We start from the raw sequence: 16,040 nt of genomic DNA on the forward strand, positions 1-16,040 counted from the left end.
AATAGTAAGCCTTAAATACAGCAATTTAACAGAATCATAAAACTTTTTGTACTGCCATTGCGTTTCGTACAAATTTGATTGGTTAAGTGTAATGCAGTTCATCTGCTGTTACCATATTGAAAGAAGCTTTTATTATGGAATGGCCCGTGAAGGTAAACTAAAAAAATAAATAAAAAACGCTCAGCCCGGTTAAAATCAATAAACAAACAGGAAAAAAGTTTTCGGCGCAAAACGATTTTGAAGACGAACCCCTCAGGAATGAAATTGTGCAGAATTTTTGTCTGTGGTCAGATTTGATAGCCGATTAATTGGCTCAAAGTCGCACTTCACTCGATTTTCCCACTAAGTCATGCAAAAACGGGAACGTTTTAGGCCGGATAGCGCATTTCATAACCTTTCCATTTATACATAGTTTATGGTGGTTATGCTTTAAATAGCGCGTAAAAATTTTCTTTCCTTCGCGAAAGACACCTGCGAAGGTCTACCTTATCCTTATATGCTCAATTACGAATCAAAATTTCTAACATTCGATAACTCCGAACACCACGACTACAATTTGTCACTGAGAGGAAAGTGGTTTATATGTTGTGTCAATAACTTCGGCTGAAGTCCTGTTAGTTACAACATGGAATCCCAACAGTTTGGCATTGAACTTCTTTGGCAACGTCTCCTGTCTGGTCTTTCCTTCTTTTTTTTTTTTTTCTTTTAAGATGTTTAATAGCGTAAGTATATTTTGTTGTACTCTCCAAAATCTACGGAGAGACAAAAAGGCTCCACAAAACAAAGGACTTGTAAGACATTAGCACAAGGATCAAATTTCATGTAATTCAAATGAAGGTGTAATTGAAACAAAAGGTGTATACTACTTGAATGTTCAAACTTAAATGATCTAACTAGTTTTTGTCGCTATACCGACTGATGGAGCGCGAAAGGTAGCTTTTAGGAATTTTGACTGCAAAATTGCAAAGTAACTATTATAAAAGGAAAAATAGTATCCACAGCAATTTATCACTATATTACGAAAACAAGAACTTATCACCAAGAAAGCATTTCGTAAGCGTAAAAAAGACCTTGCTTTGTAAACACCAACATCCATTGGTTTGCTGCAGAAAGACCAAAACTTTCTACGCAGTAAAAGTCTATATATGAGATAAAAACAAAACACAACCAAACCGCTTGCGACAATTATAATACTGTGTAACTGGTTGTGCATCATTCTGGTTAGTTTTGAGACGTCACTGTCTGCTGCCGCATTTGTGCCAAAAGCTTCTCTTGTCTAATGAGTAGTTCCTTGATGCGTGCTTCCCGATCTAACGCGGAAGAGAAACAGGGCTCCTCAGCGCTTAAAAGAGAAGCAATTGGCCGACCGGTGAAAACGCAAATCTTTTCAGTTGGTTTTTCACGATAGAGGTCGTTGAAATCTTGAGCAGCATTGGGTACATTCCCAGTACTTTGCATGGGTTTGCCAGAGCTACACGTTTCTTTACTCGCTCTGTCTGCTCCGACCCCTAAGTTCGTCGGTGAGGAAACTGACCATACACCTGAGATCAAAAGTAAAAACAAATTGTTCGATATTTAGGCACAACGTGTGAGTGACGAATGGACGAATGTCACCCGGAATCTAATAATCATTGGTTTTACTTCATCACGTTCTGAGAGTGATAAAACAGAAGCTACAAAAAAAGGAACACTTGCGACACCGTCTCAGTTGCAAACTGGAAATAGCTGCAACATCGACACTAAGTCACTAGCGTTTCCCCGCGCTTGAAGCTTTTTGTATGTGTTTCCCTTTTCAATATTGTTCTCATTTCTCCTTTGTGTTCTCCACACACATTTGATCGGCAACTTAGACAAATAGTCTTGAAAAAGGGCTAGTGTTTGAAAGGATATTTCCACAAAAGTTCAAGCGCTACGCTCGAAATATTAAATCACCATACTGAGAGCCCTTGATCCCATGCAACACTATCTATACACACTAACAATTACACACACACGTTCTCTGCCTTTCATCATTACCTCCGGTCCTCTTGAAGACTATTTTTGTCCCCCTATGTGATACTCGATGAGACCCCATGCTTTCAGGAAGAACACAAGCTTCAGATAGGTCTCTCTTCTCGAGAGAAACTTTAGATATACTCTGGACTTCCTTTTCAGGAGGAAGTTCTGTATTGCATTGAACTGCCACCACACTCTTCTTTTCCTTTTCAGTAGAAACTACTGGTGACCTCTGTTCTTCCCTTTCAGCGCAACTACCTTCACAACCCTTCACTTCCTCTTCAAAGGAAGCCACAATTGAACTTTGTTCATCCTTTACTGCAGAAACCGCTGTTGCACTCTGCTGTCCTTTCCCAAAAGAAACTACTGGTTTGCATAGGTCACGTCTAGAAGAAAGCATTGAAGTACACCCATCCTTGTGAACGGGAGAGGCCACTGATGTGCACCGCTGAGGGGACAGCTCTGGAGTTATTTCATCAGCACTTAGCGTTTCTTCACTACAGTTGCTAAGGAGGTCAAGATCAAAATTTCCTCTGCCTGGATTGAGCTTCCTTGGAAATGACTTCCGTGGCCGTTTGCGAGGTATTAGGCAGTCAGTTTGACGTTTCTTTGCGTCACATCCAAGCGGATTTATTTCTAATAACTTGACACTACCAAAGGAGGATTTTGGATTCTTTTTGTCTGCCTCTGAACGATCAGCAATTCCAATATCTTTGCCGACGGGGAAATCATGAGTTTTCATGGAAGAGGTAGGTGTATTTTCAGTTTTGACGCTTTTATCTGCTTTTCGTTGACGACAGTCATTGCCAGATGATGCTTTCAAATCCTTGTCTGTAAAAAGCTTTGAATTCTTGTCAGTATAAAACTCAAAAGAGTATTTCTGAGTATCGGCCAACACACCAACATTACGCCATTCAAGGGTCTCTAACTTGTCATTATTCTGCTTCCCGAGGTCAGAGGCTGTAAAAGAATTTGCGCTTAAATTAACCGAAGAGGACCATGTTTCAGATGGTGGGATCAATTCTGCAACAGCCGCTGAGCACTTGAAATTGTCTTCATTCTTGTTAAGCAACAAGTGACGTATTAGTGACTTGCCTGCTTGATTATCGCCTGTGGCAATCTTGTCACAGCTTAACCTGTATTTCGTATCGGAGTTATCGTGGTCGTTTACCAACGTCCCATTATATGGTGATCTCTTGTCATAAAATTCCCTTGCGGCCGAAGTTGAGGATATCGAATTGTAAGCTCGTGAATTACGTTGAATGAAATGCTCCAAACCAAACTCCGTCAACTGCAAAATAATAATATAAATACGTCTAAAGAGGAATCAATTTTTTAAGGTCCTAAGTCCAGAGTATCACTTAAGATTGTAGCAAGGCTGGTACATTACAGCAATAAACAGACTCACCGAAACTCCTTTCACGTTTGTAACCGACTCTAAATGTTCTTTCAGATCAATATATGATCTCTGGCTGGTTAATTCCCCAAGTCCTTCTGAGCTGCTTCTGATTCCAATTAAAATCGAGCGCCAGTTCTTGATCATCGACTCCACCGTGGAACATTGTGGCTTTTCTGCATGGTTGACCCCTGAATTCACTCTTTCATGTGCTGAAAAGTGCACAGCAAGAAGTTTTGGCATGCTATCATGGTCATATGCCACACCTCCATACATATTCACAAGATCCTTATCATCAACGCGCTTATCACAACACTCACTGTGAGTAGCTAATTCCATATCCTCGGAGCCTCCACTCCTACAAGAAACAAATCCCATTACGTCACTCTCAGATGGATCACTACCCTTAACATGTCATTATAGAAGTTAAGGTTCCTGTCAACAAAATATTACATCGATTGTGAAATCGCAAAATTCAGTCGCTCAATACAAGTTTTTATAGTCTGAGTGGACAAATATTTTATTACTGCTGTATATTGAGCTGATTTTTAAAAAGTTGCAAAAGTTGTCTCTAATTTTCCTGCAATTTGATAGATTTATTTAAACAGGTAATTTAGTGTTAACAACTGGGTTGAAAACGTAAATTAGCCACCGTAAAGAGTAAAAAAGCTGACGTTTCGAGCGTTAGCCCTTCGTCAGAGCGATTAGAGGAATTGTGGGTTGTGTATGGATTTATATGTAGAAAGTGGAGCTACGCCATTGGTGGGAATATGGTGACGAAAAAACAGGAATAAATTAGTTAAATGAAAATTTTTCCGAAAAATCAGAGGCAATGTGCCAGTTTTTCGATAAACGCGGCTATCCTGTTTCTGTCGTTCAAGCGGGCTACCACCGTGCCCAACAAATCGATCGACAGGCAGCACTACAAACGGCCGAGAAGGAGAACACGGATCGCATTCCATTTACTCTTACATTTCACCCTCACAACCACGCAGTTAAATCTATCATTCTTAAAAATTTTAAATTACTCCAAAACGATTCAGAGACTGGCACTATCTTTTCGCAACCCCCACTTATATCATTCAAACGTGACAAAAACATAGGCAACTTTTTAGTCAGGAGTTCATTTCAAACCAATGACCAATCTGGAACTTTTAAATGCGCTCGCTCACGATGCAAAACTTGTCCTTTCATTCACAACGTAGAGAAAATATCGGGACCCAAAAGATCCATTAAGATCATTGATCACTTTACGTGTACCTCCGCCAATGTTATTTACTGCATAACTTGCACTTATTGCAATAAGTTATACATCGGCGAGACAGGAAGACGACTGGGTGACCGATTCCGAGAACACCTTCGCGATGTGGAAATAAATGACAAGGACGCATCCAAGCCAGTCGCTAGACACTTTAATCTTCCTTATCATTCTAAACAGCATATGGCAGTTTGCGGCCTTTCCTTACATCTAGGCAGTTCGGAAAGCCGTAAAACACTAGAACAAAAATTTATATTTCAAATCGGCACCCTTAATCCCCACGGAATCAACGAGCGCTTTTCATTCAACTAATTTATTCCTGTTTTTTCGTCACCATATTCCCACCAATGGCGTAGCTCCACTTTCTACATATAAATCCATACACAACCCACAATTCCTCTAATCGCTCTGACGAAGGGCTAACGCTCGAAACGTCAGCTTTTTTACTCTTTACGGTGGCTAATTTACGTTTTCAACCCAGTTGTTAACACTAAATTACCTGCTATACTCTCCCACCGACGCAGCACCACAGTTTCTTTAGAAACTTACCCCTTCATTCATTTGTTATTTAAACAGGGCTTGAAATTTGATTGATTGTGGTGTGTTAGTAGAGTTGTTTTATTGGCTGAGAAATAGATGCGATTTAGAGTATAAAATGGTGCAATTTATTCATAAATTGCACTGGTGAGAGCCAATTAGATCAGATCACGAGTGATTTCAAATTAAATTCAATAAAAATCAAAATCTTCTGTTGCACAATCTACACAAAAAATAATATTCACAAGGCAAAAGAATTTCCAAAATTAGCGAAGCTCCACTTTTGTCAGCAAATGCAGTTTTCATTTTCCATCCATAATTCGCATCGCGTTTGGGAATCGTAATATAATTCGCTCGAAAGCTCTTTCCATCGCTTTTAGCCCTTTCACCCCCAATAATGATTAGCATCTAAATTCTCTTTATAACATCACGCTAAATTACACATTAAGGTAACAAGAATAAGGAAATGATCATCAACTTTAGAAACTCTTGATTGTTAAACAAATTCTCCTTGTCAGCGCCTTAGAAAATGTATAGAGAACAGTATGGAGAATATATATGCTGATGTTAGGGTGTAAAGGGTTAAGAGTTAAAAGACCATCGCTTGAAACGGAATAGATTAACTTTCATGGAACGGATAAATCATCTTGAAAATCTCAAACTCGCGACCTAACCGGTCGGGAAGCGGAGGGAAATTTCAGTCGCGAGGCATTTGTTTGTTGGCGTCATTAGCGCGCACAACAGGATTATGAAGCACACTCGCTCTATTGGATGCCTTAATTTGCCAGCTATGTTATGAATACATTTTATATCTGCATGCTATCCCCGGTTTTCAAATCATGATGTTCTCACATGACTTCAAAGGACATGCAGAACCACAGTTTACTCCCTCAATTGCATAAAACGCTGACACCTAAAAAGCACGATCCCTGGCTGATGAGAACCAACAACTTTATGGGAAACGTTCGTTCAGATCCATGGACATAATCAGAAATTAATTTTTTTCACTACATATGAAATCCTTTGCTATTATAATTATTTCTCCCAGGAAAGCATAGATAGCTTCCATCCATCATTCACCACAAGCTAATGATGGTGATATTGTGTACGTTTGTACTCAGGGAGCCGTAAGGTCTCATCGTTCATTGTAAACACTCAGTTGAGTGTATACAAAACATCCATGGTGCATCCAGCAGGCATTAAAATGATGGGAATTCTTTCTGTATCTCATATGCAAATCATGAATGACGAGATTTGTCAATAACTGAATAATAAGAGTACTAGTAAGGTGGCCAGAAGGTCAGTGGGCAGATTTTTATCATTCATGCAGTGGATCATCTGAAGAATAGAGATTGTTTGCAGTCAACAGCAACTTTAAAAGTCAGCCCTCAGTCCTTTGTACCCCGCTAATAGTCATGTCAACATTTATCATATGAACCCTTTGACCCCCTATGAGTGACCAGCATCAAATTTTCCATACAACATAATCCCTACATCAAAAATTAAGGTCACAAGAATAAAGGAAAGGATCACCAGCTAAGGAGGCTCTTGATTGTTCGACAAATTCTCCTTGTCCTAGCCAAAGGAAATGTATGAATAATGAATAATAAGATCTTTTGACAGGGAGCCCACGTCACAAAGTGTGGTTTTCAGTGAGGCCCTGCATAAATCTAACGTAAGGATAACAGAAAATATAAATATGGTTATCAAGAATAGGATAAAAGGGTATAATCAATAGAAGAGACTACATGTTTTTAACAAGACATCTAAAAACTGAAAAATCGGAAATGTTCCTAATGCCGTCTGGGAGAGCGTTCCAGTCATCTACTGCATGACAAACAAACCGATGCTGACCCCATGTACGCTTTGATTGTGGTTTACAAATGTTGTTATTAAAACGAGTGTTATAATCATGTATGTGATGATGTATAAAGAAGAGTTTGGAGAATATGGATGCTGATGTTAGGATGTGAAGGGGTTGAGATATACCCACTATAAATTTCAATAAGTTTACAGCAGGTTGGTAAATGGCAAGAGTGATTTGAAATATTTTCAATTTCCAAATCGATTTTACAAAAATAATTCCCAGCAGCTGTTCTTAATATAATGCAAGTTGTACTTTTGACCAACACGAAAACTATTTTGACAATTTTCTTGTAAGAACCGCACCTTTATACAACCTTCATCTAAACACATAGGAAAATCAAAGCTGTGAACTTGTGAGGCCATCCAAAGAAACTAAAAACTGACAGAAACTATAAAAAAATTCAAAAACTTAACACTAAGTTTGAGGAAAGTTTCCATTCAAACTAGTATATGAATATTATCATAACATGACATAGTAGTATATAATATTCTTAAGTGTGTTGGTCAATGTTTGATAGGTTTAAACATTTACATCAAAAATCCTCAAAGTATCACATTTTGTCATATTTTTCATTAAAGAACTACACTATAGAAATCTTATTTTCATTTCTTTTGATGATTGGCTGTTTGCTTGCTTGTTTGTAAAATGTGGAATTACCACTCAGCAGACTTGGCATGTGAATAAATTGTCACAAATACAAAGATGTTTCACATACCGGTAAAGGTCATCAAGACCCAACATTTACAAAAGAAAGCTCTGACACATGAATCTGGGCCAAACAAAAGTAAAGAATTTTGAGAGGTCAGCCGCAATTAGTCAATTAAAACCAACAGACTGTATCAGAGTCTTATCACCCTTTGACTCCTAAGAATGACTAGCATCTAATTTCTCCTTACAATATCACCCCTGAATGATTGAATCACACATTAAGATCACGAGGGTAAAGGAAATAATAACCAACCAAAGAAGCTCTTCATTCTTAAACAAATTTCCTTGTCAGCACCTTAGGAAATGTATAGAGAACAGCATGATAGTGTAAAGGGTTAATACAGTCACCAACTTAGCAGAAAATCTGACCCATCAGATTCAGGGGTTTCAAAATGTTTTGGAGAAGGTGTCAGAGTTGGCAAAAGTAGGTGACAATGAAAAGTTTATTATGGGCCAAAGGTAAATATTTTGGCCAAAGTAACTGGTGACATGTTATCAGGTGGCCAGCAGCAGCCACCTGCTTGTTTTCAAACCCCTGCTGATTTGTACCCTCCACTTGACAAATAACTCTTCAGTCACTCTTCAGATAATTTCCACTCAGGTTGTGCAACAAAATGTCATTCACCGCCACGGACCCAACATAAGTCCTTTTCAAGACTATATTCAACCACATAATCAGACAGAACAACAAGATATAGTACCAATGCTTTCAATAACAGTGAGCGATAAAAAAATTTTTTGCTCTCAAATAGAACCTGCTGCACTGAGTTTTTTTTCTCAGTTGTATTGATTTCTACAAATTCATTCATTCCTTGTAGAAATTGAAATGTGGGTTTTAGAAACTGAGAGTTCCCATTGTCACATAAATCTTTCATGAAATATCAATATAATCTCAGGAACAAGAGCATTATGTAGTTACATAATAGTATCTTAAAATATTGTTTTGACCACATTAACTGGTTCTATCCTTACTTCACAGAGAATAGATATTACAAGTTAACCATAACACAATTGCAACTGCAAGCAACAGTAGCTTTGAAAGCAAAATGAGTTTTGCAAATAATGCTGGTGTTGCAAGTAATGTTGTCGTGCAAATATGTCAATAATGTACCTTTTGTTGGTCTTGTCACAAATATCAGTATCATGCTTAAGGTATAGTAATCAAGAAAAAGTGTTCTTTCAGAAATAAGAAAATCACCAATTGTGTTAATATCCAGACAACTTCATTGCCAAACATCTCAGTATTAACCCGGGTATCGTTGGGAATGAAGTTAAGGCTGTCTTCTATCGTTCTGTTTGCTGTAAACAGTGTTGGCCTTTAGTGGAAAAATACCATTCGAATTTGGTTAAAAGGCTCTCCATATCCCTGAGATTTTATAAAACTTGACGCTGATTCAATGATTTGGGCAAAACACACTTAACAATATGTTCTACCATCATGCTATCCCATTGTGGTCGCGCAGACATATTGTTCATTGCGTACTCGATATGCAGCGACATGTGTTCAAGTTGTTGTAGCTCAGAGACTGATGTTTATGAGTACTAACGCCACCATTCGTGATACAGACTTAAAAATCTCTAATCGCGTCACTTACCGTTCAGCTGTAGCGATGTTTTGCCAGTATGAAACGAACGACTATAGTTCACACCGTGCTGTGAAGCACTGGAACGCTCTGTCACCGTTCCTTCGACCTGATATGTCACAAGGTCACCACAGATATCGTTATGTCCTTCCCTAGTTCGGTTACTCAAGAAAAATATTTACCCAAGCGTTTAAAATTGTGCTTAAACGAAGGCAAAAAGCATGAAATTACTCTAAAGAACTCTTTTAAAATGCAAAGCTTTTGTTTGGCGGGAAAACAATGTCACGCGTGGAGGATAAGCAGTCACGTGATATCCGGACTAGAATCATCAGATATTGTCCTTTGTTAAACGTAAATAAAGGCCAGAATTGCACGATTAACCTCTAGTTTTTGGGGTCATCTTTCCAGGGTCCCAGTGGCAAAGGTGTTTTGCATAGCTACTGATCTTGACCTTTTGTTTAAACCACTGAACATAAGGATCGAATCGGGAAGGAAACTTATTTCAATAGGCCTTATTGTCAGAAATGTCAGAACTCCGGAAATACATTACGCACGTTCATGTTCGTTTACTATTATTAAGTCGTATATATCCATACTTGGTGTCGCTGATATTATTGTCCATCGCATTAGTGAAAATCAGCCGAACTGAAACGAAGTACCTTAAATGTCGGGCTAGCCACCAAAGGAAGTAATGAATTTTTTATCGAACTGATTCGTTCTGTATAATTAAAAACCGAATTTCCACCTTCAGAAATGCCGTCGAAGATCGGGCTAAAGGTTATATCCAAGCCCATCGTTGGAAAGTTATGGACCTCCCATACAGTGACGTGGCAGGGATTTTTACATGGCACTTCCTACACCATCATATTACTTAAGTTTGCGACATGCCAGGTTATTTTATTACGATAATTAAATGATCACTTTTCTTCGCAAGATGAAAGGTTCCGTGCATCCTTAGACCCCCTAACCCTGTGACCTAACTCCTTGGTTTCGACCTTGTTACACCGCAAGACAAGTGCACTTGACAGTTCTACGAAAATTGTATTTTACTTCAATCTAACTAAGATGACATATCATAGTTTCACTTCCGTTGAGACGAGTGTAACACATTCCCTTCACAATCTCTTTAGGCGTTGAGATATCTTGCATGATGTCTGATATGATCCTCGACAAAAGATGCAATAAAGTAATAACTATGATTGTAGCCCTGTGGAAAGAAAAAAAACAGTCTTCATTACAAACTCAAAAGTAGCAATACTTGTTCGCAAAGTAAGATATCGGATTTTTACAGTCTTCTCCATCTAACCAGCTAATTATGGGCATCAAAACATTGTGTCAATGAAGTTAATGTACCTCATGCAATCTCAAGGTCACTGGTACATTCTTTGACCTACAAGCCTCAACAAAGTTCTCTGGAAGCAGTTGAGATGGGTAAAATTCATCAGCTACACCCTACAGAGGAAAAAAAAGGGACCATTCAAGAACTGAATCATAATGCACACTTTTTAACTAACCCTTTACCCCTAAGAGTGACCAACATCTAATTTATCCTTGCACCATCACCCTTGAATGACACACGAAGAAGATCACAGGAACAGAGGAAATGATCACCAACCCTAGAAGCTCTTGATTATTGAACAAATTCTCCCTGTTGGCAACTGAAGAAGTGTATAGAGAACAGTATGGAGAATATGCATGCAAATGTCAGGATGCAGAAGATTAAGATAGTAAAACGCCATTCCTTAGAGCTGGCCTGTAAAACTGACTCTTATTGCTTCTAGAATTGTGGTGAGAATGCTGACACACTGCAAGTTATCCATTAGTAATTTCTCAGATTTCCAAAACAGTTTGCCACTACTGTTTGATACTCTTGAATAGAGCAAAGCTATGAGATTTAAGCTTCTTGGCTAAGAGCCCATTTCAATGACCCTTTAGGGGCTAAAACCCAGACATTCTGACCTGAGTCAAGCTTAGGACCCTTTAGGCCACCACAACCTTCACCACCATAAAATTCAAGAGGATCAAATTGTTTTAACTTTTGCTCCACACAAACAATAACAATAACCAAGAGACAAAACAAAAGATTGCAGCAGGAAGAATTTCACTTTTACATGTATTTTTATTTTCATTTTAGACATAACCCCACAGGCAATTAACCCTAATTATCTACATCATATAAAAACTTTTTTAGAATCAGTTAATGATAATTTTCAATTGATACCTGATCAATGAGTATGTCTGGTGGAGGACCATCATAACCTTTCACTAGTTCAGTGGCATCGTACTCCTAACAAATAAGAGGATATAACACATTCAACCCTTTAACTCACAGAAGTGATAAACATGTAACTTCTCCCTGCAATATCTGAACATTGTCCAGCAAACAAGAGATTAGAACACTCAAACTAATCAGGTAGAAGTTGTTATCTTGATCTAACACCAAAGTCTTGTAACTTATTTACAAGGAAATGTGTAGCAGTTAGAGGGGAGAATTTACAATCAGATCTCATAGAGGCAATTAAAGAATTAAACATTTTAAAAGAAATACATCTGTCAACTGATGTTTAAACTCTTGGCCAAACCAGTAACAAATTCAATATCTTTCATTTGTTAAGAGACATAATTATTTATCATTTACAGGATTGCTGCAGTTTTTGAGTCACATGCTATATGCTGTACTTTTTTAATCCCCAAATTCCGATAAATGGCCAATGTTTAACTTCTCCTTACAATATCCATATGTCATCTTGCAAATATGTGATGAGATTAAAAAAAACTGATCAGCTAGCTGCAGGTGTTAACAAAGAGGACATCAAATTCTCTATGTAAAACATCTCATCAAAATGTAGCACAGGGAACAGGGAGAATCTTGACAGTTTAAGGGTAAGCTATACGATAGTGGAATCCAGGGTTACCTTCCATGCCTCCTGGTTGCCTCCCAAATATCCAGTGAAGGCTTTCTGTCCCCAAGCTCCTTGCACTGGGTTGCAGATAGGTGCAAAGGCTGAAACAGACTGTGAAGAGAAAGGAGATTGAACAATAATTCTATTATTTAAAAATGTTAACATGTAAAGTTAACATTTTGTCAAGAAAAAGCAGTTGGCAGCTGTAGACCTTGGTCAGCTACACAACTAATTCCCTTTCTTTTCCCTAGCCACTACATTCAATTTCAATTTCCCAAGAACTTGTGAGTATTTCATATTTTGTGATTTACCCATTTCCCTGAAATTTCTTTAAAAATAACCCTGGCCAGTACTTTGATGGTTCATGTAAAGAAATATCAAGACAGGAAACTGTTGAAGCTTACCTTATAAAATCCTGGGTTTTTGAGGAAGCATATTAAAGCTCCATGACCACCCATGCTAAATAAAGACAACAAAACAAAGAAGTTTTCACCAGATAATAAAAATTGTATAAAAATGCTAACTAAAAAAAAAACACCATTGTCTGGAATGGAGTAATATACTTTTTTTTAAAACAGTTAATAACCCAGTCCATCAAAAAACATGAAAAATACATATGAAATTGTAAAGGCATGAGCCAAGGATATTCTCAAAAAACAATCTACTTCTCTGAAAATTACTTTTATTTGATAAAGATGCTGCTTAGAAGAAGAACTTTTTTGCAAAAATGATGATAATCATTCTCTTTAAAGACTATCCATATATTGTACTTATTTTTTTTTTGAACACCTTAAACTTTCCATAAGCATAAAATGCATTAATTTTGCCCTTTCCCACCCCCCCCCCCCTTGAAATATGTAATGACTCTTAGGCATTCCCAAGAATAAAAAAATTTGCTGAAATATACAATAAAAATGATGATTCCAGTTACTGGGTTGCCATTCTGTGAAAAATATGTATCAAGTTAAGTTCACCTGTGGCCAAAAATGGACTGCTTGCCTGACAGAACAGGAAAGTTACTTTCAATCAAAGCTGGAAGCTGCAGATAAAATGAATTATACCACAATATTTAGCCAAAGGCTTCATGTCTGTAACCCAAAGTGGCCCAGCTTACAATGTTCATATCTCACTTTTGAAGCCTGGACTCACTGCAGTGAGTTATCATATAGAGAGTGTGTATGTCTGACATTGTTAACTCCCATGTTATATCTTATACCTGGGAATTGAATGAGATTGACAATGAGAATTGTCACTGCCTTCACAACTCCCACTGTACCCTCAGATCCTGCACTAACCTCTTTTGTGATATATGAGTACATTCTGTAGTTTGTCTTCCACTTTTCCTCAGTTGCATCAATATAAAAACCAGCACCAGATCCAAAATCATAACTATCATCTTCGCCTTCAATGCCACATGATCCTATGAAAATCAAGAGTTTCATGTTACTTGTCTGCCAACTCTGCTCATAGGAAAAAAAACACAGTTGCCTAATTAGTATTTTCCTTTCACTCCCATGGCAAATGCTCCATAGAACTTATCTCTCCTCATTCAAATTAACCATCTTCCTCAAGTGCTGATCCCTACCTTGTCAAAAAGCTTTCACGGGGCATAACTCACAAACTAGTGTGCTAAAGCTTGCTTGATATAGCCTCTTACAATGAAATCAAACCTGCCCATGGTTCAATACCCCACAAGGACATAGGTTTTTCATCTTTGTCCTATGTTCATGACTCTGAAATGTTCAACATCTTTCTATCTCATTGTCAAACTTATAAATAGTAAACTTACGTGGGCTTGTGTCAGGAGCCACAATCAACACACCCAGTTCTGATGCGGTGCGTTGAGCACCAGCCTTTGTGATGAAGTTTTGCTCAGTGCATGTTAGACCTAAATTAGGTAAGAGCAAATGCGATGCCATAAAGAAAGCAAAATAACATTACTAGGTAATTAAGAGTTCTAACATTTTTTTTCAACATTGGTTTCTCATCTAGTAATAAGTCTGGTCTTCCATCTCAAATTATGAGTATTGTTGCAAATTGAGGGAGTTCAATCTTATAACAAAAAACTGTGTTTATGTGTTTTGTGATCAAACACCACACAATGAAGTAGCTATAATTCCTGATTAGGGTTTAGTTAACTGTTATAAAAATAACTACTTCTCATTTTATACAGTGGTGATGGTAAGGCTTTTGAGTGGCTTACTATCCAGATGACGCACCCTGTCAAAGCTTATCCAATTTCCAGTAACATGGGAACACAAGAAGTATAGCTGCTCACCCTTGAACAGAATACCAAACCATAGCAGGGTTACCCCTATTCTCCCTGAGCTGATCTCAGTTTCAGTACTGTAGGGTACAAAGAAGCATGTTCTCACCCCAAAATGGAATTCCAAACCATAGCAAAGTTGCCTCACATCCCACTTGAGTACAACCCACTTTCAGTAATATAAGGCAACTAGAAGTATTACTTCTCATCCTTAGACAAAGTGCCAGACCATTTCCAGGTTACCTCCTGAATCTTGTTAGGTTTCAGTGAAAGTTCACTGACACCCAGTTATACTTTCAGGTGAAGAGAGGCACTTTGAGAAAAAAGTGTCTTGCCTAAGAACACAACACAGTGGCCTGCCACAGCTCTTACCTAGATCTTGCATTCCAAAGATCTTCACTATGATGACTAGGTCACTGTCCCCCATACTCTATAAACAAAGACTAATTCATCAACAAAAAGTGTGATCACCTGATAGCCAATATAACACTGGGACTTTATCCTTCTCTGCCTGAGGAGGGACATACACAGCAAATTTCATTTCACACTTCAGTTCCGAACTAAAAAAAAGGAAATTTGAATTCATATATCAACAACCTTTGTTCACACAATAACAAGAAGGAACACAAAAAGGTGGCAAAGGAGGAGGGTGGAGAGGGGATTACCCTGTGCCACTATCACAGAAGTTGACAATCCTCAACAGTATTATTTTGATAAAGAGAAAATGAATGAGCTGTCAGTAAGCAGATACTTGTGTTTGAAGGATGAATCCAATTACTAGCAACTCATTCATTAATGCTTACAGACTTGCTTTCTCACCCAGAGCTTATCAAGATGAATCTTCTCCTAACTCCTGTAACGCACTGGGCTGGGTTCATGCAGAGAATTGAAGATTTAATTAATTACCTAAGGGTTATTAATTTAATTAGGCACCTAAATCTCTGCGTCAAAACACAAGGAAATCTATGGCACTCATTAAGGAGATTTTAAAGGTAGACATTAGGGTAAAGGATCACTAAGGGACATTTGATAACATTTAACGCCCAGGAGGTTTCGATTTCTGGACGATTGGAGTATCAGCCTGTATACTTCTCCTCGAGTTCGTTGCTGATGGAAAGCTGATGCCATTAAACAGAGCCTAAATCAAGACAGTTGAAAGTCAATAAATGAATCCTCAAAAACAAGAGCTGCCGACCTTTTGTGCTTGAAAACCTTCTGTAATCCGCCAAAACATTTTGCACTAGATACTTCTTCCAGCGCCATGATCACTTGCCTAGTAAAGGTTCTGGAAGATATATGCAGAAATCGTGCGATGATTGGAATACCTGAAAAAGACAACTGACAGTTAGCAAGTATTTAAACGTTTTCATTAACTAAATCATGTCTAACAAAATCACTAAAGAGGAAAATAGTTTTTTAACAAATCTTACCCAGTTTACAAAATTGCTTTTAAGACGGAAGGTAGCGTAAGGGAGCAGTACCAGGTCTCCATCTGTCAAAACGGAAGAACTTTAAGGGTACGGTGGG

At 38.0% G+C, this 16,040-nt stretch overlaps 2 protein-coding genes across 2 annotated transcripts; both read right to left on the reverse strand.

Annotated features, from left to right (window-relative positions):
* Positions 1-799: 799 nt before the first annotated feature.
* On the reverse strand, positions 800-9,642 carry LOC113685111 (uncharacterized). Its single transcript, XM_027202578.2, has 4 exons — positions 9,357-9,642; positions 3,404-3,749; positions 2,017-3,286; positions 800-1,541 (listed from the first exon to the last, which is right to left on the reverse strand). Exons 2-4 carry the CDS (start codon positions 3,728-3,730, stop codon positions 1,222-1,224), a joined length of 1,917 nt encoding a protein of 638 aa, XP_027058379.2. The 5' UTR covers positions 3,731-3,749; positions 9,357-9,642; the 3' UTR covers positions 800-1,221.
* A 723-nt stretch (positions 9,643-10,365) lies between these two features.
* LOC113685113 (S-formylglutathione hydrolase) lies at positions 10,366-16,040 on the reverse strand. The gene is made up of 11 exons (XM_027202581.2): positions 15,944-16,040; positions 15,709-15,838; positions 14,985-15,073; positions 14,037-14,135; positions 13,543-13,667; positions 13,222-13,286; positions 12,652-12,706; positions 12,260-12,358; positions 11,566-11,631; positions 10,698-10,796; positions 10,366-10,551 (listed from the first exon to the last, which is right to left on the reverse strand). Exons 2-11 carry the CDS (start codon positions 15,774-15,776, stop codon positions 10,471-10,473), a joined length of 846 nt encoding a protein of 281 aa, XP_027058382.2. The 5' UTR covers positions 15,777-15,838; positions 15,944-16,040; the 3' UTR covers positions 10,366-10,470.

This window comes from Pocillopora damicornis, chromosome 6, assembly GCF_964200805.1.
Source record: "Pocillopora damicornis chromosome 6, jaPocDami1.2, whole genome shotgun sequence".
Taxonomy (NCBI): Eukaryota; Metazoa; Cnidaria; class Anthozoa; order Scleractinia; family Pocilloporidae; genus Pocillopora; species Pocillopora damicornis.